Source organism: Bufo bufo, chromosome 3 (genome assembly GCF_905171765.1).
Source record: "Bufo bufo chromosome 3, aBufBuf1.1, whole genome shotgun sequence".
Taxonomy (NCBI): Eukaryota; Metazoa; Chordata; class Amphibia; order Anura; family Bufonidae; genus Bufo; species Bufo bufo.
In genome coordinates this window covers 123,316,399-123,343,336 of record NC_053391.1, presented here as the reverse complement: position 1 = coordinate 123,343,336, position 26,938 = coordinate 123,316,399, and the positions used below count along the sequence as shown (strand labels likewise).

Sequence of the window (26,938 nt, the reverse complement as noted above, 5' to 3'; positions counted from 1 at the left end):
CCTTGGAGAGTCAAATCTACCTGAGAAGAGTCCTGATTATTCATAATCTCCTGCTCTCCTCACCCATCTGATGACTGGCAGTTGTCTCCTAGAGAGAAAGGCAGTCGCTGGAGGTCACACCACCTTGAGGTCTGAACCATGTGTATAATACTTTACTCGTTCCACTTGGAGTTTGTCAGCAGTATTCAGTGATTGCTTACCCATCTGGTTTGGTGGCACACTGCTGCATACACAACTACATGGGCTTCCATAACCCTGTGCATTAGTCAACACCTTTTAGAGTGAGTTTGATGGGATTTTTTGGACTGCCGGTATTGTAATTATGTGACTAGCTGTTCCCATTTTCTTACTCACTTTTGCTAATTTGCACAGGGGTTTATGGACTCCATGTTTTGGTGGTCCAGTTGCTATATTGTTGGTATTTGTAGACCACTTTTAGTGTGGGTGATTTACCTAGTGCTGCTACATAGGATCCTATTTTAACCGCTTTGAAGCAATTACTTTGACATGTATTTTTATTGTATTGGATTGTATTAAGATTGTGAATTTTACTATTTACTGTTGCGTGGCTTTTTTGGTGTTAATAGGGTCATTGTACCACGCTCATAGCTATTACTCAGTTGTTATAGGAGTTTTCTTAGAGAGAAAGGGAGAAAACTCGGTAGAAGCCTGTCAGTCATCAGCAGGTGGGCAGGAGAGCAGGAATTCATGAATAACCAGGACTCTTCTCAGGTGGCCGTGACTCTTTTCCAGGCCCAGTCTGCAAGGATTGTGATGTTGGTTCTCGGCAACCACTTACTTTTAACTTATAAATGACAGACCGCTGACATCAACTCACCCGTCCCTACTATATGCTGCCGTTAGTATGGGCAGCATAAAGTTGATGACAGGTTCCCTTTAAGGCCCCCATACACATTAGTGTATTGTCAGCCGAACCCGCTGAGAATGGCAGGTTCGGCCAACAACTTAATGAGTATGGGGAGCTCCCGACTCTCCTCTGTCAGATGATGGCGGGGGAAAGAAGGATTGGGAGAAATTAATATTTTCACCCAATCCTTTTGTTTCCCCAGGAGATAAGCCGCTGCCAGAGATGGGTCTCGAAGTGTCTTTCTTCCCTCTCTCCATTGACTACATATACATGTTCGGCTGTGCCGAAGGGAATCGGGAGAGATAGCTGTCAGACAACTATTGAGTGTGTGGCCACCTTTAGATTGAGTCTTTTGGACCTCTTCAGTACTGAGCATGGAGCTGGTTAGGAATGTGAAGTGCTAATACAGAGAATGGTATGCAACGTAGAGAGATGTTCCCAGCTAACCAGATGCCATTTGGTCCAAAAGACCAAAAAGTTTGACATGCTAAAAGAGTTTTCACATTTAGGGTTTCATTGCGTGTTCACAGAATATAATACGTTTGCTGTGTTCTTTTCATAACTGTGGTGGACACTGCCTCCCCCCTTCCCACCCAGTGGACCAATGACTATGAGACTGTTATGACATATCTTGTGGTACCCCTTTAAGGGCACTTTAGGAGTAAAGTTCTGCCTGTTGGATGAGTGTTACTTAGATAAAGTGTTTTCCCAGAGCCCAAAGCTGCTTATACACATTAGATTAATCTGTATGAGGGCCCCTGACTGTTCTTCAAGGGCAGATGTTGGAGAAAACAAGGATTGACATGTTGGATCTGCTATGAAGGCATGAAGTAGAATAGGACAAGGAAGGTGCATTTTGACCAATAATATATTATTATTCATTATAATACAATGTTCCTTTTGTTAGAAAATTGGAAGCATTTAAGAAACAAAGTGCAGTTTAGGAAGAATGTATTCTCATTTCTTACCTTAGGAGGCACATAGAATTCAAGAAGAAATCTTTCTCCTTCCATTTTCACGGCTTTTCTCAAAAGCAAACGACATTTTTGCCACTGAGAGCTACCAACACAATTGGTGTCATCAGCAACCATGTACCTGAGAGTTCCTTCTCTCTGAATTTCGACGGCATCTATCTTAGCCGCTTGCATTTTTGACAGTCGTAATTTGTGAGTCCATTTTTCCCGTGGTTCCACTTGTTCCTTGTTGCCTGATGTGCAATGTTCACGCTCCGAGCGCTTCAATGTCCCATTGTCCATGCCAGGCTCTGGAGAGGACTTCCTATGCCACATTTCCTTCATGCCATCCACCACACACAGACTCATATTCCTCAGTGAAAAACCTTTTTTAAATTTTGTCTTAGAGCTCGCATGTACTGAAACATCCTCCGAGCTTCGCGAGTGTCCATAGGATGACACCTTGTGGGCCCTGGCTTGAGTCCGACTTAAATATTTATTTGTGATGGTATTTTCCATGCTGTCTAATGACTCTGTGGAGGTTTCCTCTTTCCTGGAGACGAAATCTCTTGCTAAAGGCACCTGGCAATTTTGTAGTCCTACGAAGGGTACAATGTTATACTTTGTTGGAGAATCAGATACATATACCCTGCTAACCTCAAAACTGAAGAAATCTAAAAAATTGGCAGCAAAATGGTGGGAGAACGATGTCTCTGCTCCTGGAGCATTATAGTGAGGGTTCTCCTTTAAAAACTGGCAGAATTTCTGAGCAAAGTCCCCTGCAGCGGCTTGTGCATGAAGCTCACAGAACTCCTTCCAGTCAGGAAGCTGGGAGGAAGAGTCTTGATTAAGTGCATCACCATTCATGGCTGTTCCATTCCTCTCTAAGAAATCTGCAAGGCAAAATGAAGAAAAATCACCAAATCTGGAATAAATCTTTATCTAAAAAAACATCCTGTGTGGAAGCATAGGCATACACATACATTTGTTTAAAGGGTGGTTGCATTAAGTAGTATTTGTGGTACCGCATAATAAAACTAAGGAAGTATTAAAATGTATATATTATATAGCTCATCAAGATAAGATCGGCGGAAGTCTAACACCTCGAACCCCCACCGCTGTTGGAGGAGGCAGTGGTGCATCGGTGGGTGACGTGGTCTCCTTGCAACTTACTTAGCCGGTCAGCCATTGGATAGTGGCCGTCCTTGGTACTGCAGCTCAGCCCCATTCCCTTAAATGGGACTGAACTGTGCCTAGGTCATGTGACCAATGAAGGTGACATCACCGGCATACAAAGAGGCCGCGGTGCTCACTGGAGGGCTGCTCCTCTTCAAAACAGCTAATGGGCAGGGGTGCCAGGAGTCGGACCCCTGGAGATCTGATATTGATGGTCTATCCTGAGAATAGAGAATATCAGAAAACCCCTTTAAATTATTTTGTGCTCACTAATTTCAAAATATATCTTTATATAGGTGTCAGAGCTCTATTTTTTTGCACATAGCAGCTAATCCTATGTTTTTTTTCTACACAGACAACATTTTGGCTGTCTGCAGGCACCACTAGGGGGATCTCACTGAACACCAGTTTAAACAGATGCCTTTGGCAATATTTGAGATATTGGCATTAGTACTAAAATAATTACTCCATTAAAAAATCCCATTATTTGCCCATAATAATATCATATTGAAAATACACTGGGAATAATCCTATGTTCTTTACCTTTCTCAAAGTTCGCAATAATTTTTTTAATTGGCACTAAATATAATTTTAGCAGCAATGTGTATGGTGTGAACTGAACTGAAGCAGTAATAAGCAAAAACCCTTCTTGTCAGCTTTGGGCAGCCTATTTGAATCACATTCATTTTAATAGCTGTAAATATTAGCGGGATGACCTGAAGCAATGGCACAGAGAAACTGTCAGAACTGTTCATCTCAATTTTAACACAGATGCAGTGGGTTCACAGCATTGCAGACAAAATCTGCATTTTCAAACTACAATATTTAGATGGCCAAGATTTGCCATCCATGGCACCTGACGTGAACAGCCTTAATTATTTGTGCTTTGAAAACTAAAAAAAAATTCTAATAATTTCATTGTATTTAAAAAAAAATTGGGATTTATTTGCAGTATTTCTTCAAATGTTTCTGAGTTTTTGTTACAGTCGAGGGATCAATATCTATATGTTATGAGAATGGTAAATCAATTCTTCCGCTAAATCATTCATGATAAGAAGCATCAGCCTCTTTGAAATCACACAGAGGAAGGCAACACGAGGCCCTAATATGTGGTCCTTCTTGGCTATTTCTCTCTATTCCTAATGTTTCATTCTCATTATTTAAGCAGTGTATCCAGGGTCACAAAACAGGAAATACTATAATAAGCAGATTGGCACTTTACATCAATTCCTACTCCGATTACTATGGTCATGCTGACCTCCCCATGTTAGTTAGGGCATTTGCAGATCTGCAATACACAGGCACCGTTCTGTGGCCATTCCGCATCACAGATGCGGACCCATTCATTTCAAAGGGTCCGCAGATCCGGAGATGCGGAACGGAACACTACGGAAGCACTATGGAGTGTTTCCTGGGGTTCCATTCCGTGCCTTTTTGCGGAACGGAAGGATCGCGGACCCATTCAAGTAAATGGGTCTGCGATCCCCAATGCGCCAGCCCCATGGATGGTGACCGTGCATTGCGGTTCACAGCACGGGCTTCACACGAGCCCTTCATCTGCAGGATTTTCTGATACAAATGGCCTTGTAGAAATTCTGCAAGACTGTGTCTTTGGGTGCTGTTGCAGACAGGGCACTGGGGAGAGGATTCTGCTGCGGCCAGTTGTCTTTCAATCAGTCACAGGGTAGTGAGGTAGAGGAAGGATAAACCTCCTGGCTGCTCTCCTGGTAGTAAGGTTTATGAATCCACAATCTCCAGTACAAGGTTAGGGTACTTTCACATTAGCGTTTAAGTTTTCCGGTATTGAGTTCTGTCCTAGGGGCTCAATACCGGAAAAAACGCTTCAGTTTTGTCCCAATTCATTGTCAATGGGGACAGAACTGAACACAATGGAATGCTCCAAAATGCATTCCGTTCCGTTTAGTTGCGTTCCCAGACCGGAGAGCAAACCGCAACATGTTGTATTTTGCTTTTAGTCCTGGGATGCGGAGCAAGAAGGATCCGGCATGACCCCCAATACAAGTCAATGGGGACGGATCCATTTTCTCTGCCAATAGAAAACTGATCCGTCCCCCATTGACTTTCAATGGAGTTAATGACCGATCCGTCTTGGCAATGTTAAAGATAATACAACCGGATTCGTTCATGACGGGTGCAGACGTTTGTATTATCAGTAGCGAAAGCGTTTTTGCTGAACCCTACCGGATCCAGCAAAAACGCTAGTGTGAAAGCACCCTTAGTTCAGTTAAGTAGAGGGTATACTTTGAATAAATAGTCATAAAGTAATTTAGCCACCATGAATTTAAGTGTATGGTTCTCTTTTCATCTGTGTCTCCTCTAAAGCTAAATGCACACGATCAGGATTGCGTGCGGATTTTACGCACGGATTTGTGTGTGGAAAATCCGCACCATAGGTCATGTACATTTTATTTCTTGAGAATTTGAAATTCTCAATGCACACGATGCAGATTTTTTCCGAGCAGATTTTCGGCAGCATGTCAATTTCTTTTTTTTTTCCTGACCGGACCAAATCCGCCTGCAAATCCATACCAATTGATGCGGACTGACCGCACGGATTTGCCTGCGAACACCTGCGGATTCTCCGCACATGAATCCTGAACGTGTGCATGTGTCCTAAGAGCCTCCATGGCAGATTCTCTAGTTTATTACAGGAAATGTAACAGCATTCCAGTCCTGATGCTGCACGCCCTGCTTAAACCATATAAGCCCCTTTAGAAGTCAATGGATCAGGCATGCGATGCTGGTGTCCATCATGCAATAGATATGGCTTGGCATTATGGCTTCTGTTATAAAAGGAAACTGTAATGCTGATGTGAACTGATGCCTAACTTCAAGGCTCTACTAACACAAACTTAGATCATCACAGGGTTCCATCGTGATCTAAGATCAGCTCAGTGGACTTGCAGCAGGGCTGCATTAATTCATACCCCAAAAGTACTGACAAACTGTAGAACACATAACGAGGTTTTCTGGAAATAATTAACCATTTCCTATACTGGCTTCTAGCCTGCATTGCATACTGACAGACTCCTGTTCCCTGTCGTGCCAATCCTGTGCACTGGCTCCCATTCCATCATCTTGTTTTCTTCTGGCCAGGGCATGGACTTGGTCACATGCCACTTCATGACACATCAACACTGAAGCCAGTCATTGACTGCAGCAGCACAGGTGACCATGGCCATGCCTTGGTTGGAAAAAAACAAGCCAGGGATTGGAAGATAGAGGACTGGAATGTCTACACATTTTGAGCAGTAAATTCCATATTTCTAGTATGTGCCTACTACTGACTACAAACCACATCTACTCTGGTTTGACAGGAACCCGATATCAGAAACAGGAGCAGTGCTCTGACGTATTCATAATTCAGAAGCACCAGCAGCTAGGTGAAGGACTTACACACACTCTGCAGAAGCAAAATTGTAGGATATGTTTACTGACTATTTCAAAAGTTGCTTAATTTTGTATTTAGGAAACAAAAAGAACACAAAAAAAAACTAAACTAAACTAAAATATCCTATAATGACAAAAGGAAAAGAGAGATGTTCTAAATCGTTGCTAATGTAATAAAAAGGAAAAACTTACATATTGCATTGACATACAGTAAGTGGCCACTGCCTTATATTTTGCCCTTGCTGCCATGCTGCTGGAAGTCTCCTTGACGAGCATGCTCTATGTTTAACAGGCAAAACGCGTTGAAGAGCAGTGTTTAGTATAGAGGGATAGCTATCGTAGGCCTAGGCCTGTGGCTAACCTCCGGCACTCCAGCTGTGGTAAAACTACGACTCCCAAGATGTACACTTGCTTGGCTGTTCTAAGAACTCCATAGAAACGAATGGAGCATGCTGGAAGTTATAGGTTCACCACAACTGGAGTGCCGGAGGTTAGCCATCACTGGCCTAGGGGTTAGGTTCCAGTGCCAAACCAGGGGTCGCCCTTCTCGGGCTGGTGCTACACCCGTGTCTGGCTGTGGGGTTTAGAAACAACCTGCAGCAGACAGTTAGGGATTAAGTAGCGACCTTGCTCTGTTGCCAAATAAGGAACAATTTTTAGAACACAGTTCACTAATGCGTGGGCTTCGACACTTATTACTCCGTTAAATCAATAAACACTGTATTACACTGGCCGATAATCGCCAACTAGTGTTCGCACGAATGCTCGTTAGCAATCATCTTGCAGTGTAATACTGCAGCCAATTGCCCGTTGAAAGAGCAAACGGTCGTTCATTGGGCAATTCAGATTTTTAAGCATGCTTAAAAATCAGCATTTGCCGGCAGCAGATGGTGCAGTCTAATAGCGATCTGCTACCGGCAAACCACTAGACAGTATGAGGACAAGCGATGACATAGCGATCGCTCCTCCCCATGCTGCAGAGTAGATCGCTGCATGTAATAGGGAACACTTCCCTCACGAAAATCGCTTGCTGATCTAATACAGGCTTTATTTATAATTTTAACTGAAATGAAAATAAGTTTTAGTTACTTATCCTTATTGTCTGACCCTCCTATATATTTAGTGGCTATATCCACGGGAGGCCGCCTGGCCTACTCTGTCACCGCGGTGCCTATGTCTTTTACCTGTATGTTGCACACTTCTTGCCCACACAGATAGCTGGGGAGATCTGAAGAGACCAGAAGAAGGCCGGAAAGAAAGAAAAGATAAGGGACGAGAGCGGGAGAAGGCGGGGAATAAACCACTTCTGGCTCTGGAGCAGGTACCAGATAGCGGCCATTACAGCAGGAGCCCGGCTACAGTCAGTGCCGCACTCCCATGGTGATCTGCAGAGCTGTATCAGCGCAGCAGGGCAGGTCTGTTTAGTCCATGAAGCCCGCACTAGAATTGAAAACGCCTGCACGTGCTGAGCTGCTCCAGAATATAAAAATAATTGATGGTGATTTTTTTTTTTTTAAATCAATATCATCGGGCCCTAAAAGAGAGAATTAAATTGATTAATCGTTCAGCCCTAGTCTGAAGACTTTCCGAATGCATTGTATAAATGATGAAAAATACAAATATTCTTTGTACTGTATTTTTCGATCTATAGGGAGGGTAGCACTGCGCTGGCTGTACTCACCTCTCCTGGTCTTCTTCAGGATCCCACTGTGGTGTCCTGACCGTGCACAGTGGAAGTATGTAGTACACGTAGGCTCCCACTATGACCTGACACTGTGTGTCGTCAGGTCATAATACACAGCGGGACCCGGAAGAAGCAATGGAGCGGTAAGTCCTGGATAAGTGGCGCCAGCCGAAGCAAACAAGGTACTTTAGGTTTTTTTAAAAACATCTGATCTCAGGTCTGATGGGGGCTGGGGCTTTGATCTGAGCCTGTGGGGCATGGGGTGGTCCAATCAGATGCTAGTAGGGCTGGGGCGTCTGATGGGGGCTGATCTGAGGCTGATAGGGACTGGGGCATCAGATCTGAGGCTGAGTGGGGCTAAGGGGGTCTGATCTGAGTCTGATGGAGTCTGGGGGTCTGATCTAAGCCTGAGGAGGGCTGTGGGGTCCCATCTAAGGCTGGGGGTCTGATCTGAGGCTGATGGGTTTGATGAGAAAGGTCTGATCTGAGGCTGATGGAAGTTGAAGGGTCTGACTGAGACTGATGGAGCTTGGGGGTCTGATTTTGGGGTCTGATCTGAGGTCTGATGAAGAATGGGGGTCTGATTAGGGTCTGATCTGAGGTCCGATAAAGAATGGGGGTCTGATTTGAGGTCTGATGGATGATATATATTTTTTCTTATTTTCCTCCTCCAAATCCAAATTGCGTCTTATAGACCAAAAAAATACAGTAAATCATCTATTCCCATAGACTTTACAATTTAATTTTTGGCATGAAATAATGTAAAACTGCAATCCAAGAAAGCATTAATTTGCTAACATTATTATACATACAGCGTTTTCGCTAAATCAGCAAGCTCCCTCCCCATACTTCCTCAATCTTTGAATAGTAAAGAACTTGAAATTTGGAAACTGAAAACAAACCAACAAGCTGTAAGACACAGAGTCACCATGAGCAAGAATCCTTGAGACATTAATACTAGGCCAAATTACCTCAACAACCATGATGGGAAACACAAGTTAACCCTGTATAATAGTGAATGGCAGTGGACAGTGATCATGTCGATCAGGATGGTTTCCTCTGAGGTAATAAAATAAAGAAGCTTTCATCATGGCTGAGAACAGGAATGAGGATTTGCCCAGGGTCAAACTTTCTGAATGATTTCAAAACAAGCAACTCGAAAAGCCAAACCACTTCTCTAGGTCATCTACCGGATACATGACAAAACGCCACCCATTGATCTGGATTTTCCACTAATACGTCATAATGAGTCCCTGACCCCCATTTTTCATGTGGAATGTCAATGAACCTTACATCCACTGACACGGGAAGAATGAACGAAGGTTCTGTGTACAAACACTGAGACAATCTGATGTCCATGTGGCCAACAACACTTCTCAGGGTGAAAGTTCAAAAACAACTGATGAACCTTTCAAAATATCTTAGAGGTTTGTTTAAAGGCAATCCATTACCAGGAAATTCACTGTGAAACTAGGCACGGTGCCTTGTAGGACTAGTTCAGCTGAAAGCTTTGATATCTTTCCACATCTTCATTCTGGAGGGAAAAAAAACACCTTTTAATCCATATGCAAATCAGCAGTTAAGTGCACCAAGGCCGGAACCAAGTCACTCTGTGCACCTTGCTCCTCTTGCTTTCTCTGCCAAGGGCCAGGTTCCTGCATAGTCATCTCACCTGATCCTGTCAATCAAGAAGAAGATGGAAGGGCTGGCAGAGGAAGCAGGTGGAGCTATAGTACATAGAAAGGCTTGGGTCCGCCCTCGGTGCACTTAACTGCTCATCTACATATGGGTTAAAAGTACTTTTTCTTCATAATAAAGCATCTTTGAGTAAAATATATCATTACATTCAGCGGATCTAGTCCTATTAGACATTGTGGCTGGATTTACAGTGAATTTTCTGGTGACAAATTCTAGAGAACAGCTAGAAAGGAAAATAAAAACTTCCCGCAGCTTTGTCTCTCTTCACATAATGGTTATGGCCTTTGTTTAGCATATATTTCCAAGTGGATGCCTGTGACGGATGCCATACTGTGGCATCTGTCATCCATAAAGTGCCACTGTAAAAAAAAAAAAAAAAACGCATACGTTTTTTACTGGATACTGCATAATGGTTATGGCCTTTGTTTAGCATATATTTCCCAGTGGATGCCTGTGACGGATGCCATACTGTGGCATCTGTCATCCATAAAGTGCCACTGTAAAAAAAAAAAAAAAAACGCATACGTTTTTTACTGGATACTGCATTTGCAATGCAACAGATTAACTTTAACTCTATCGTGACTGCACAACATTTGTATATGGATAGTTGGTAGCTGGCCCTTTAACAGAAAGGCCTCTTTCACACATCCGTGACAAGATGGTCAGTAGTTCATCCATGAAGAAGTTGGTGTTTGGTCTGTGTATCCGTTTTTTGCTCTCTGTGCGTCATCTGTGTTCCACGGACACTGCTAGTCTGAAAATTAATTTCCAGAGCATCTCCTACCAATGGACCAGATGGCATCCGTGTTGTGTCTGTGACATTCATGGACCCATAGGCTATCATGTGCATGAGGGATCTGTAATCACATACAAAAATAGGGTATGCTTCCGTGAATGCACACGTTAAAGTCAATAGACACGTGAGAGGTCCGTGGAGACGACAGGCAGCACACATGGCCGACTCACTGACGTGTGAAAGAGGCCGAATTCCGCCCCGCTTGCTTCTTGGGCACAGAGCCCTTTTCATGGCACCGCTTTTTGTGCGAGTTCCTATTTTTGGACAGTAAACATGCATCACAATAAAGCCTGAGACGACTCGGCCAGTGAAGGTCTCCTCTGGGGGAAAACTTTCTGTGGTTTGCACTCCAGTTTTGTGTTTGGCATGAAGGTTGTGTGCTCATCTTTTATTCAATGTTTACTGCGCTGCACATGCCGGAGTCTCATCAGCGGCCCCTAGCAATGCCACTTCACAGCCCCTTGAATGTAAATGTAACACTATGTTCCTGTTTATCGGTAAGCTTCTGGTTTTGAAATTTACGTAGCAAACCGTAAGCTCCATGCTTGGACATTCCTGGGCTCTCACACAAGGCCTCTCTTTCGTGCTATTTATTTTTTTCCTACAGTGCTGCATCTATTTATTCAGCTAGTTTGGATTTCTAATGTCTGGCCACTGCCGACTGATCTGGAACCAGATCAATATCTTTTATTGATTTCTCTAGAAAACAGCATTAAATATTTACAGCCTGTACACTTTTTTCATCATCGTAAATTTCATGGGAAATATCAAGAGCATAAAAACAATAATCACACTACAAGACAATGGGGTCATTTACTAAGAGTCCTTACGCCAGTTTTAGGTGTAAAATAAAAAAAAAAGCATGGCCCCGTTCTGCAATTTTTAATGCTGGCGTGAAAATATTTTAGTTTTCATGCCACCCTCGACACTGGGGAGTGGCGGGGGCGTTGTAGGGGGTCGGGCCATTAGCACCAGCAAATTTATGAACATTTACACCAGGGAAATGGCGTAAATGGCGACTGAAATCTACAGTCAGCGGCTTGAGTAGATTTCACGCACGTCATAAATTAGGCGCATTCTGTGGCAGTGCAGAGGGTATCAAAGACTGGTGCAAAAAACTGCTCTATGATAAATGACCCCCAATATTTCTATCGATTGGGCTTCTTATTGAGGATCCTTCCTTGGAATGCTATGGTAAGTTACACAGTCGAGTCACATTATTATGACTACTTTCGAAATCAGCAGGGTGTAGCTCAGGAAGGAAGTCACGTGTGGTGAGCAGATTTGGTGGGTATATAGGGTGTGAGATAGGCTGTCTGCACACATATCCCTTGTTAGGCTACTTTCACACTTGCGTTCAGAGCGGATCCGTCTGGGGTCTGCACAGACGGATCCGCTCATATAATGCAAACGATGGGATCCGTTCAGAACGGATCCGTCTGCATTATAGTTCAGAAAAAATTCTAAGTGTGAAAGTTAGTCAGACGGATCCGTCCAGACTTTACATTGAAAGTCAATGGGGGACGGATCCGTTGGAAATTGCACCATATTGTGTCAACTTCAAACGGATCCGTCCCCATTGACTTACATTGTACGTCTGGACGGATCCGTTTGGCTCCACACGGCCAGGCGGACACCCGAACGCTGCAAGCTGCGTTCGGATGTCCGCCTGCTGAGCGGAACGGAGGCCAAGCGGAGCCATCCTGATGCATTCTGAGCGGATCCGCATCCATTCAGAATGGATTGGGGCTGTACGGATCCGTTCGGGGCCGCTTGTGAGAGCCTTCAAACGGAACTCACAAGCGGAACCCCGAACGCTAGTGTGAAAGTAGCCTTACTGTCATGGTTAAAAGGAGCGAATTGGCTTTGGGCCAAGGGTGTCATTATTTCTGAACCTGCGCAGTTTGTGAACTGTTCACGTCCTGTTGTGGTGAAAGTGTATGGTGAATGGACAAATGGCACCATTGTGAATAAGCACCATGGAAACTGCGGAGCACCGCGTACCACTGCGTGACAGCGGACTGACAGTGGAGCAGCTCACCGCCAGAATGTACCAGGGGGCTACCAGACGTGTGTATAATACAACAGTTCAGCGAACCCTACTGTGTATGGGGCTGTGATGCAGATGGATGGTCATTGCATCACTGCTATCGAAGCTGCATCGGCAGAAAAGGCTTCAATTTCCACAACAGTATAGGAATTGGATCTCTGCTGATGGGCAGAGGGCTGCCTTCTCTGCTTAGTCACATTTTTGGCTTCATAGAAAGTGTCAGGAGAGAAACATCAGAGAACAAACACCCTGCAACCATTGCTGGAAGAACATAAGCTGGTGGCTGCAGAGTTATGGTCTGGGGGAATGTTTTCGTGGCACTGTCTGAGCCCACTCATCCATGTGGAAGGCACTCTCAACCGATTTGTGTATGAATCTATCTTTGCAGATCATGTACAACCACCGTACATAATGATTGTCTTCCCTGGGGTGGATGCGATCTTTCAGAAAGAAAATGCCACATGTCAAAAATGTCCGACATTGGTTGGAAGAGTATGACCAAGACTTCTAAGTACTACCCTGGCCCCCTAATTCCCCAGACTTGAACTCAATTGAGCATTTGTGGGACCATCTGGATCATGGTCCCCCTACGCACCCTCCAGCAGCTGTAGGATACACTGCAGTCAGCATGGCTCCAGATACCTACAAGGACCTTATTGAGTTGCTCTCATGCTGCATACAGTGGTTACTCTGGATATTAGCTGCTGGTCATAATAATGTGACTCCACTGTGTATAATGTGAATTGGTAACAAGTCAATATATTATGACATTTTCCATATTCAAATGCCATGTGATGCTTGTAGTAAATAGGTGTAAATAGGTCGATCTGCATGATTTGAATTAGCTGGCATGTACAGGCACCTGAGATATGTACAAAATGTGCTCCAAAACTTATGTGGACTATTAAAACATGGTCAAGGAACCACAGTGCTGCCTGTCTCGGTGGCAGATAGGCGACATCAGTGAGAGATGTAGAACCACTGTGCCAAGTGACTGGTTTGACTTTGGGCCAAACCCTAAGGGCGTTATTCTGGTGCTCCCCTGGTCTTTACCCTTTAACTCCTATACAGGGATCTGGTCTTCACAGAAGGGGAGCGACTGGACTGCTACCTCCTGGGATGGACCCAGTACACTTGTCAGCTGACCTGCAAAGCACCAGCAGTCCAGAGATATCGCAAAACATGGATCACAGGCACCCAAACAGACATACAATCATAGGACACAGTTCAGACAGAACAACAGGAACCCTAAACATACCAAACAACAGGCAAGGCAGAACGGCCCGACAAAAAAACAGGCTTCAGGGTCACAGACTAGCCAGAACCAGATGGACAAAAGACAAGGAAACTGAACCGGCTTCAGAAATGCAATGGTGCACGGCTACGGTCTGGATACAAACTTAAAAAGGGGGCACATTTACTATAGTATGTGCGCCTGTTTTTAATAAAACAAAATGCTGGTTTAGACTATTTTCTTTAGTTGCATTCGCTACTGAAATTGTGCCTGTTTTGGAGACTTTCGCGCCTTGTTCACTTTTTTTTTTTATGAATTCAGAAGTATTCTAACTTTTGTGACTTTTTTCCAATCTATTTATGTAGGTGCGCCTTTTTTTGCGCCTAAATTTGTTGCAAAAACGGTCTAATTTCTACTACACTCCAGGGCTGGTGTACTTTTCTTTGTCTGTTTTGAGTAGTGAAGTGTGACTTTTTTTGCATAAAAAAAAAAGCACTTTCCGGGAGACATTATGTCAGCAAAGATGCAACTTTTTTAATGCGCAAATAAATCATACAACTAAGTAAATATGAATCTGTCTAACTGAAAAAGAACCACCAGAGGTCAGACCGATAAAAATACGCCCAATTCATCAACCGCTATGCAAAAGAAAGACAGGCGAATGAAATACGCCTGTCTAATTTTACATCTAAAAACAAGTACGTAAATTATACTCCATTTATGACACTGGTCTTTTCACAAGAGTGCACAGCATTATACTGATCTATAATGCTGTGTGTCTCTGCCTAGTATCAGTTAGAGCAGTGGTCCTCAACTCCAGTCCTCAGGGCCCACCTGCCGGTCATGTTTTCAGGATTTCCTTAGTATTGGGCAGCTGATATAATTAGTGTCCATCCATCAGGATTTACCACAGGTATTCATTCTGTGGGATACTCCTAAATCCTGACCGGCAAGTGGGCCCTGAGAACTGGAGTTGGGGAACCCAGAGTTAGAGGACATGGCAGGCGCCGCTCTCAGTGAGCACTATGTTCTCTTCAGCAGCATAGTGGAGAAGGATGGAGTCCCTCCCTCCCCACTGTGCCGCTGCCACAAATGGGAACATAGTACTGTGGAGGAGGCAAGGGGCTGTGACCACTATGCCACCAATGAATATAATTAACACATTCATTCACGCACAGGCTGCGGGTGCTGGTGGCGGTATCACATACCCGGTACTCGGCTTCAATAACAGGGCGCTGCTATCCCATGAACTGCAGCAATTAGCCCCGCACCTGAGGGGTAAATTGATGGGGCTTGCAGAGTCCTGTCATAGAGGCTGGGTGCCGGGTATGTGATACAGCCACCGGCACCCGCAGCCTGCGCGTGAATGAATGTGTTAATTATATTCATTGGTGGCGTAGTGGTCACAGCCCCTTGCCTCCTCCACAGTACTATGTTCCCATTTGTGGCAGCGGCACAGTGGGGAGGGAGGGACTCCATACTTCTCCACTATGCTGCTGAAGAGAACATAGTGCTCACTGAGAGCGGTGCCTGCCATGTCCTCTAACTGATACTAGGCAGAGACACACAGCATTATACACTCACCTCAAGAATTATTAGGAACACCATACTAATACAGTGTTGGACCCCCTTTTGCCTTCAGAACTGCCTTAATTCTACGTGGCATTGATTCAACAAGGTGCTGATAGCATTCTTTAGAAATGTTGGCCCATATTGATAGGATAGCATCTTGCAGTTGATGGAGATTTGAGGGATGCACATCCAGGGCACGAAGCTCCCGTTCCACCACATCCCAAAGATGCTCTATTGGGTTGAGATCTGGTGACTGTGGGGGCCATTTTAGTACAGTGAACTCATTGTCATGTTCAAGAAACCAATTTGAAATGATTCGAGCTTTGTGATATGGTGCATTATCCTGCTGAAAGTAGCCATCAGAGGATGGATACATGTTCTCATTCTGTTTAAGCCAAATTCAGACTCTACTATTTGAATGTCTCAACAGAAATCGAGACTCATCAGACCAGGCAACATTTTTCCAGTCTTCAACAGTCCAATTTTGGTGAGCTCGTGCAAATTGTAGCCTCTTTTTCCTATTTGTAGTGGAGATGAGTGGTACCTGGTGGGGTCTTCTGCTGTTGTAGCCCATCAGCCTCAAGGTTGTGCGTGTTGTGGCTTCACAAATGCTTTGCTGCATACCTCGGTTGTAACGAGTGGTTATTTCACTCAACGTTGCTCTTCTATCAGCTTGAATCAGTCGGCCCATTCTCCTCTGACCTCTAGCATCCACAAGGCATTTTCGCCCACAGGACTGCCGCATACTGGATGTTTTTCCCTTTTCACACCATTCTTTGTAAACCCTAGAAATGGTTGTGCGTGAAAATCCCAGTAACTGAGGAGGCTGTGGAGAAGGACATTGACGGCCATAAGGACGGTATCCAGGTACTCCTGACCAAGGAAGAACTGGAATCATTTGATAAAAGTTTGGAAGAAGATCTTGCCAAGTGGGAGCGTGAGATTCAGTCCATTAAAACCAAAAAATTCCAGAGAGATCTGGGGGATTATCAGCAAAACAAAGTGTTTAGGTGGCAACGCACCAACCTTAGACCTGAATCCCGTTCACGCTCTCAATCTCTGGTATCTTCAACATCTGAAGAAGAATGTGGCGTGCCTTTTTTAGAAGGACGCCCGGCCACGGCACGTGGTCTGGATCCCGAAAGGGTAGGGTACAATCTACGCACCCCAGTACACAAACGGAAACACTGGAAAGGGAATGGCCGAGGGAAGAGAGTACAGAACTGAAGGTAATTAACCTTTCTACTATTAGCCTTACTTTGACACAACAGCAAGTCCTGCAGAAGGGCTTATCCTTTTCCCCGGTGGGTAGATTCGACTACTTTGAAGTAGTTAAAGATCTAGAGTTGTTTGCTCGGAAGCTGTTATTTAAGAAGCATTTTAGTCGCGGTCACGACGCGACTGCCTCGATGTCGCCGGCTGAGAGGCAGGCGATTCGTGACCTGGAGTCCCTCTTAGAGGATCAGATGGCTACTGTACCTAGTAGGTCCCCCATACATCTGCACAGGCGCTCAAGTACATTTTCCCCTAAAACACTGTGCCCCGCGGTGGATGTCTTTGTGAAACTAGTGAAACGAGATCTAAATATAGACCATCCACATATTGGAAAAGACAATCTGACTCGTTCACAGAGACTGGTACTGCGGGAGTTACAGGAATTGAGAGATGTGGTAATCAAACCAGCCGATAAGGGGGGGGGGAATGTCGTGATATGGCCTGTGCAGATGTATGAAAGAGAGGTTTTCAGGCAGCTTAACAACAAACAATGCTACCGTAGAATCGAGAGAGATCCGACTACACTTTATAAGAACGAGTTGGATGATATTCTTGCAGATGCCTGTGACCAGGGCATCATCACTACCAAAATGATGGAAGGGCTGAGGGTTGACTTCCCGGTCAAACCCACTCTATATCTGCTCCCCAAGGTGCACAAGAGCCGTACCCATCCTCCCGGACGCCCGATCGTTTCGGGGATCGGCAGCTTGTGCACCAATGTGGGAAGGTTTATCGATTTTTTTCTCCAGAAGAGCGTAGAAACCCTTCCTTCTTTTGTTAAGGACACCACCGACATGCTGAGACGGCTAAATGGGATCCATGTTGATCCGGATGTGGTCCTTGTCACATGCGATATTGAATCGTTATACACGTCTATATACCATGACCAGGGAGTGCGGGCATCTAGATCTTTTTTGACCATGTCAGATTATGATAATAGCATGATTGAATTTATTCTGGCATTGCTTGAATTCATGCTCACGCATAATTATTTTTTATTTAAGGATCGCCTCTTCCTACAGCTCCAGGGGACAGCTATGGGGGCATCTTGTGCCCCCTCATATGCCAACCTGTTCCTGGGGCTGTGGGAGAGAGAGATCGTCCAGGATACGCCTGGATACGATGCCGCACTCCTATGGTCTACGTATATAGACGATGTGTTTTTTCTATGGCAGGACACTATTCCGGCCTTGGAAAACTTTTTGGCCTGTCTCAACAATAATACACGTAACATCAGACTCACCTGGAAATACAGTCTTACGAATGTCGAATTCTTGGACATAATGATCACTAAGGGACCTGACGGATATTTGTCCACTGATCTCTTTAGGAAGTCCACTGCCGTCAATGCCCTTCTCCACGCCTCCTCTGCTCACCATCCGAATACGATACAGGCAATACCCACAGGGCAATTTTTAAGAACCCGCAGGATCTGCTCCAGTGATAAGCAGTTCGAACAACAAGCAGGCACTCTGACACAGCGATTCCTCGAAAGAGGTTATCAATACAATACTATACAGCGGGGCTACGAAAGAGCTAAAAAAACATCTAGAGACTCCTTGTTGGTGAGTAGAGTTCAGAAAAGGGATAACCGAGATACATGTGTGAGATTTATTACTCCCTTCAATACGAAATGGAGGTATATTCAGATATTCTGAGGAGACACTGGCCGGTGTTGCACACAGATGGTGATTTGGCGGTATGCCTCCCTGCATATCCCCAGATCACTTGGAGGTGGTCACGCAATTTGCGTGACATCCTCACGAAGAGCCATTATGTCCCTAAACCTATGGGAGGTATCTTTGGTAGCAAGGGCCCCAAGTGGGGGTCTTTCTCCTGTGGATTGTGCGCCGCCTGCAGATACATGATCCTTCCACCGCCTTCAGTGACTCCTCAGGTCGAAAAGACTTTAAGATTGTACACAATATTAATTGTAACACCGAGGCTGTGATATATTTTGATCACATGCCCATGTAATCTTTTTTATGTCGTATGACAAAGAGAGCCCTGAAGATACGGGTTTTGGAACATGTTGGTAAGATCCGTGCAGCTGCAGAAACACCTGAAAGGGACTGGGAGTCACTGCAGGCGGTTCCACGACATTTTTGCAGGGTTCCACGGGTCCGATCCAGGGGGGATTGACGGTGAAGGGTATTGACAGAATCCATCTAGGGTCTAGAGGCGGTAATATTAAAGTGGCTCTACTCCGTGAGAGACTAGGTGGATTGTCAACCTGGATACCGTCACTCCGTACGGCCTTAATGAATCTAATAGTTTTTCCTCCTTTCTATGAATATTGCGCGAATTTTATTTGTAGGGTATATTTTTTCTTTTGTTTTTTTATATTTTATTTTCTATAATACTGTTGTTTTCTTCTTTTTGAGATCAAACCATCCATTTCTTCTTTATTTGTGTGGAATTGGCGATGATGGACAGAGTAACCAACCGGGATGACATGGTCGCCACAGGAGAGGATACTCGTCAAGATCTCCTAGCAACACATTTATATTACCCTGAGTGTATATACTTGGTGGTGCATCACGTTGGGCACCGATATTACATGTGTTGTAGATCTCTCTGGTATATTCCAATCAGTGAGACTCCTTGTTATGATATTGCTATATTCTGTGGAGATTCTTTAGATTTTCGATGTGTCCTGTGCCACATGGGTGGGGTTGCTTCGACCGTAGCCTTCCTCGTGGGTTTGTGAGTGCCCGGGTCGACCCCGCATACGACCCTTTGCCGTCGGTGGTGCCGCCCCGGTCACTCCCACCCCATTTTTATGCCATCATCTACATTGCTACTCCTTGCTGCTTTCCGGTTTTGGTGGTTGGGGGTGCCTCGGTCGACCCCGCCGGCGGCCTTTTGCCACCGGTGGTGTCGCCCCGGTCACCCCTTCCTCTCCAGGACTTTGGGAATTATCTTGTTGTCTACGTTGGGTTGTGGGTTGGGTGTGCCTTGGGTGACCCCGGGGGCTGCCCTTTGCTGCCCGCGGTGCCACCTGTGTCGCCCACACCCTCCACCCTTGTCATGGAGGGTAACCACCTCTTAAGGGTCCTTATTATGTGGCTTTTTATACAGCATTATCCTCACTTTTATCAATATAATGGGAAGAGTCCTTTCACTTTCATGAATTGTTGTTTTATCATGTCATTATCTATGCATATATGATTTAGTGTCCCTTCCATCTTGTATACATGAATCTGTTTTGCAATTTGAGAGATTGCATCATCATGTATACCTGAGACCAAGACGGTGAGGGTCTCTAATTACGGGCTATATTGTATTATTGACCATCATGAGCACTCCTGATTGTATGCCTATTTGGATTATGGATGGTAATGACTATATACATATCATTGATAGTACTTTTTTCACATATATGATGTTTTTAGAAAAAAAATAATTTCTTATTCACTATGTAATTAGATCATTTGTATGATCCATATAATGGTACTGCGGTTCCATTTATATGGACCCCTAGTACATCACTTGCCTTCTAATTGATATGTCACTGTGTGGACAGGTCATGGAGTTATGTTATAGATAGCCATACCCATGACCATGCCCTCTTTCTAATTATTTATTTTTGCACAATTATATCCTCACGTTATGTTCACTGGCGGATTTCTCTTTGTTGATAGGATATTGTCTGTGTATGCGGGACCCAGTGTGGATGCAGCGGGTGTGCGTTCTGTGGCAGCGTCATAGTAACCGTGCGACTATGTTTATCCCCAGGTTCTCTTTTAGAGCCGTAGATTGCGGTTCATCTGCGTTCCACGGGGTCGCGGGGTGTGCATGCGCTGTGCGACGTCATCTTGACGCGCTCCGTGACGTCTGCAAGCGCCGCTCATGCGCGGTGTGCGGATGTGGACGAGCTGAGAGATGCCGCCGCATATCATGGGGCTTCCCGCGCCCGATTGTGTGGTCCGCAGATGTGCCGCATCCAGGTAATTCTCTTCTATCGTCCCACCCCCACTATACTCTATATATACCCTGCTCACTTATAATATAGTACCTCCTGACGAAGCCGCTGAGGTGAAACGCGCGTCGAGGTCTCGCGCTCAGGGCCTGTCATTCATCCCACCACCATGTCTTCAGGTACGTCCCGTTATTAGCACGGTTCCACACTATGTACAGGGCACCCCTGCATGTATCCACATTGGGTCCTCTGTACTTAGGCACACGTCAGTATTTTTGATTCCAGCCAGCGATTCATATTAATTGTGTCATTATCATTGGCTGGTTGTGGTGCCTATATAATTCTGTGTATGTTAGCTACGGCTTTTGGTTTACCATATCTGGTCTGTGGTACCTTGTGTACTATTCCCCTAATTGGGGTGACCATTATATGCTATACCATTCTGGTATCCCCAGAGCCGCAGCTTTACCTTTGGGTTGTACCTATCTGTGCCTCACATTGCGCAGCTTATTGGTGGTGTTTTGGTGTGGCTGGCCTTGTGCTTCTCCGTGTACTGTATACCATCCTGTTGTTCTCCAATTTTTTATATTTTATAATAAATGATATTTTTGATACACCATTCCACTTGTTTGGTTTTAGTTTACTCTGGATGTGGGACAAGTGGTTATTATAGCTGTCTAAGTTGACAGAGCTGCCTTTTTGTAGGTTAACAGATTGTGAAATACTCAGACCGGCCCGTCTGGCACCACAACCATGCCACGCTCAAAATTGCTTAAATCACCTTTCTTTCCCATTCTGACATCAGTTTGGAGTTCAGGAGATTGTCTTGACCAGGACCACACCCCTAAATGCATTGAAGCAACTGCCATGTGATTGCTTGACTAGATAATTGCATTAATGAGAAATAGAACAGGTGTTCCTAATAATTCTTTAGGTGAGTGTAGATCAGTATAATGCTGTGCGCTCTTGTGAAAAGACCAGTGTCTACGCTTGAAATAATGTGTTAATTATATTCATTGGTGGCGCAGTGTGCTTTATTAGGGTGAATAGGGCAAGTGTTCTAGCCCCCTAAGGGGGCTTATAGTTATTAAATAAAAAGTAAAAAAAAAAAAATTTGAAAAAAAAACACCAAAATACTAAAAGATTAACAATAAAAAAATAAACATATTACATATCGCCATTCTCGAAAAAGTGTGAACTATTAAAATATTTTAAAAAATATCTCCTATGCTGTGAGTGCCGTAACAGAAAAAAATAAACACCACGTGATTCGCCATTTTTTTTGTCATCTTGCTCTCCCAAAAAATAGGATAGGACTTTTCTATTATGGGCCGGACGTTCCATAAAATGCGGAATGCATGCAGCTTTTGTTGTGTTTTATTTTTTTCGCGTGTTATAAAAAAGTATTGCGATACTCGATACTATTCGATGGTATCGAAATCAAAATTTTTATATCGTGACAACCCTACTCTGCACCACAAAAAAGTAATGCATGCACTAAAGCGGTGTGGACTGTTGGACACAGATCGAGAACCCCATTCAAGTGGACGGGTGTGCATCGCGGTCCGCAGCACAGGCACACGCCCGGCACACGGTTGTGTACATGAGGCCTAAATCAGTATAATGCTAAAAGAGCGGTGTCCAGAATGGAGAATTATGCTCACACATGGAGCGCGATTTCCACATTGGACACGCTTGTCTGAAACAGTGTAAAGACAACCCAGGAACCAAATAGGCAAACAGACAAGCAAATGACAGACAGGTGAGGCAACAGCTGACTGGGACAGATACAGATTTAGATTGGAAAGTTAAACCCCACTGACGAGGCAGATACAGAAACATACAGGAATGCCGACTGGGCAATTAACCCCACAGGGACCAGACAAAACTAGACAGACTCAGACTTTGTTCAGAAACCAAGCCACTGCTGCCAGTATGCACGGACCGCAGAGAGTATGCTCTTCCGCACTGACACACGGCCCTAGACACACATTCACATGACTGGCAACCAGAAAACACAGTAGCAATGGCGCACCCACAACTATCCATGGCCAGTACGCATAGAAGAGAATGTCGCACTGACACGCGGCCCTAGATACACATTCACACGATTAGCCCACGCTGCATACAAGGGACACGGAGAACAGTGACAGACAGACAGAAGACTGCAGCCAGCACACATGACACCAGCCTACATGGAAAGAGGACGTGTACTGCCGCACCGACACACGTCCACACAACTCTGCGTCCAGTACGCACCAGCGCAGGAAGCCACACGGTGTCACAGTGAACACGCTGTGACACGGCCCATGGCCATTTATCAGACTAACGCTGTCACAAGCTAAGGTTGGAAAATGTGCAAGAGTGTGTGGTTGGTTGCCATAGGCTAAATAATGTTTTTTCACCAAGTGAGGTCAAAATGACCTTACTGTTGACATGGAAGTGAGTTGCTGCATAAAAAGACCAAGGACATGAAAATAGAAAGGAAAAGAGAGGAGATTGTAGGAAGAAACAGCAATCAAAGGGCAGGAAGGGTTTATGGACTAGAAGACAGAAAAAATCTAATATTTCCAATTAGAGGATATGCCTATAAAAGCAGCTGCTTTCTTGTGCACTTGGCTGTTTGGGTTGTTTAAACTTAGATAGACATGACCGATTTCTTCTAGAAATGGCGCCACACCTGTCCACAGTTTGTGCGTGGCATTGAGCCTCAGCCCCATGTTTTGTTAATCCTTTCATTTAAACGACAGCACCACAGGGATGCTGCAAGAGAAACGCAAGGAACTCTCGGCTTCCATTGGTGAATACAACTAATCACCAGGGGTTTCAGAAGATGGGGCTTTCATCTAAGCAGGGGACTTTCCTGATGGATCTTACAGGGTTGCCAACCAGAATTTTTCATTTTTTCTGGACAACTTAACCAATATCATGAACAACCAACATTTTTATTACAGAGAAATTGGAAAACCATAATGAATGACGAAGATTCTAACTAATACATGTCTATAGCTCAATACCGATACACATTTATTAGCATTGTTTACAATGAGCTGTAAAATGATGATTATTACCACCGAAATATTCTAGTCAAGTACCACCACCCTCAAAAAAATCACGGACACATGTATTTTGTGTCACGGACACATGTATTTTGTGTCACGGACACAGGACGGTTGGCAACCCTGGGATCCTGTGAATGGAAAAGAGAATGTGGAAGTGTAGTGGAACACAAAAAGCTGGTTGCATGACAAAGTCCATCATGTAGTGAAATGTGAGACTGCTGAGACTAAAGGGGGGTAGTGAAAAGTGAAAGGGACGAGTGCAGGGAATGGTGGAAGGCCAGAATCAGTAAAACAGAGGAACTGAAGGGATAGGGTGGGAAAGTGAAGAAGAAGACATGTTCAGAGGATGAAACAGATGGGAAGAAGGAGGACGTGAATGGGTAAAGCAGGTTTAAGTGAATCTGAAAGTGGCCACAAAATAAATGTCAGGTATAAAATAATAAAATGATCCTAATTGTAAAGGGAGATAAAGACAGGCTGGAACTGAAAAGCCTGGAGACAACCAAAAATACTAAATGAGAAGGTGACTATGATATGAGAAGGTGCCTACAAATTCTACAGTATACAGACCAAGATATTGTGAGATGGGTAGGTTTTAACTTCCTGCAGCTAATATCTCATGGTAACCATCAAAATGGAGATAATGCAGAGAATTTTATCAGGATTTTGAGGCAAGAGTGCTCCTCTATGACAATTCTGGGCCGGTGGAAATCTGTTCTCTTCCTCTTAAATTTATTGGTTTCTTGAAAACTACTCTTGGCTATTAGTTTCAACTATTACAGTTGTTTCCTTTAACATTAAATCAAGAATTGTTCAATAGAATGCAAAAATGTGATATGGAGGATTGTAGGCAAGTTTTGATCTAAAATTCAAGGGCTTGCCCAGTTTAAAAAAAAATTCCTAAAGGGAACCTGTCACCTCAAAAATGCATCTACACCCGCCAGCAGTACCTCATAGTAGCCCACAACCTGTTAATAATCATATGTTTCATCCTGTTGTCCGATGCTGCGCAAGTTCAGAAAACACAGTTTTATTCTCCATCAGCGCTCTAGTGCCGGCCAGCTTGAAGTCAAGGGGGCAGCGGCCTCCTTGCTTCCAGTCAAGGTAACCACGCCCCCTAACCCTCCCCTCTTGCCTGAGAGTGACCGCGATTCCCCAAGTCTCGCGCATGCGCAGTGCGCTCTGTAGTAATGAGCTATCCCATCTCCTGCTGCCGCTGTTAGCCGTGTTTCAGCAGCGCAATGCGCATGCGCGAGACTTGAGGAATCGCGGCCGCACTGCAGGCTGTCACTCTGAGGCAAGAGGGGACGGTTAGGGGGCGTGGTTACCTTGACTTGAAGCAAGGAGGCCGCTGCGTTTAGTGCGTTTTTGCTGTCATGACACATGTTCAGGTTTCCCGACGCAGTTTTGTTAGCCAAAACCAGGAGTGAATTTAAAAAAGAGAAAAAGTCGTATCCGTCTTTACATTTTCTCCTTTTATGATCCACTCCTGATTTTGACTTCCAAAACTGTGTCCGTAGCCTAAGGGTATATTTAATTTTTTAACTGGACAACCTATTTAATAAAGACAAATCGTAGCAATAAAAGATCACCAAAAGACAATTCAAGAATAATGGGAATTATATGATCATGTGGAGTCAGCGCGCCGCAATCTCAGCCTCCTCACAAAATGACTCATTATGTCAATCTTGAAAAAAGACTGTACTGACATTCTATTCATTTAGATTTCAAATTGCAATTCATTTTTTTGCACATTGCAGTTTATTCTCTTTAACAGTGTCTCTTTCTCAATTTTTATTTTTTTTCCTCATTTTTGAAAACTCTCATTTTAACAGTTTTCAGCAAATGCACTAACCATAACCAAAAATGAGACATACCACCAGCGTGGGGTAAATGGGTCTCGTGCAATTCATTTCTATATACTGTATCTATCGACTACAATATAAATCAATGCAAACATACACAATACACCAGGGCACAAACAACAGACACACACCAGCTACTCATTTCATGGGACTTGAAACCTGGTGTCATCGCTCTTTCATTTCTAATGTTCCCTCTCAATTGTATCTATAGCAGTAATTCCTGGAACACAGAGATATCTGCCAAGCAGGAGCACAGGCGTGCCAATTAGTAACAGAGATTGATGATATTGATGTTAATTGGTTTACCAATATTAGGCTTTCTGACGGATACGTTGGATGACAGGGACGCTGTTGTTCATGGAAATCAATCAGCCATTATGATCCTTTGTCATCTGATTTAAACAATATATACTGTGACCCCATTAATATTTTCATAGCCCATGACTGGAGAATCAGGAAAAAACCTGCTGCTTTAGCGTTAAAACAATCCCCCGTGTGAATGTAGCTACAAACAAAAGTCATATGGTAACAGAAGTGTTACTTGCTACAAGTCAAAAGAAGTGGTTGTTCCACAAATTTAAAATGGATTTTTACTCACATATGGAATTTGTGGAATTTTATGGAATATGGAATTTGCGAAATTTTATGGAATATGGAATTTGCGGAATTTTATGGAATATGGAATTTGCTATTTTTACTCACATAGGGATTAGGCTACTTTCACACTAGCGTTTTTTGTGGATCCGTCATGGATCTGCAAAAACGGTTCCGTTACAATAATACAACTGCATGCATCCGTCATGAATGGATCCGGTTGTATTATGTCTTCTATAGCCATGACGTCTTGAACACCATCAAAAGTCAATGGGGGACGGATCCGTTTTCTATTGTGCCAGATTGTGTCAGAGAAGTCGCTGAAAACGTGCCGCCGTGCACCAAGTTTCTTACTCGTGTGAATATATGTGTGTGATTGCTTACAAGCAGCTATTTTGATTTATTTTACTACCTTAGGGCCTATCATTTTATTAGGCCCTAAGGTAGTTATGTTTTAGTTCAGCAACTGATCACAGTTTTCAGTGACTTTCTGAGTTACTTCTACAACAGATTGTGTCAGAGAAAACGGATCCGTCCCCATTGACTTACATTGCCAGGACGGATCCGTTTGGCTCTGCTTCGTGAGCCGGACAGCAAAACACTGCAGGCAGCGTTTTGGTGTTCGCCTCCAGAGCGGAATGGTGACTGAACGGAGGCAAACTGATGCATTCTGAGCGGATCCTTTTCCATTCAGAATGCATTAGGGCAAAACTGATCCGTTTTGGACGACTTGTGAGAGCCCTGAACGGATCTCACAAAAGGAAACCAAAACGCTAGT

The 26,938-nt window shown here is 44.2% G+C and overlaps 1 protein-coding gene across 2 annotated transcripts in view; it reads right to left on the bottom strand.

Annotated features, from left to right (window-relative positions):
- SH2B2 (SH2B adaptor protein 2) overlaps positions 1-26,938 on the bottom strand; it is a 97,195-nt gene that overhangs the window by 38,005 nt on the left and 32,252 nt on the right. For both annotated transcript variants that reach the window (XM_040423524.1, XM_040423525.1), the window contains exon 2: positions 1,837-2,714. In XM_040423524.1, the coding sequence (XP_040279458.1) occupies positions 1,837-2,688 (852 nt within the window). In that variant the 5' untranslated portion in view covers positions 2,689-2,714. The remainder of the gene's footprint in view (positions 1-1,836; positions 2,715-26,938) is intronic.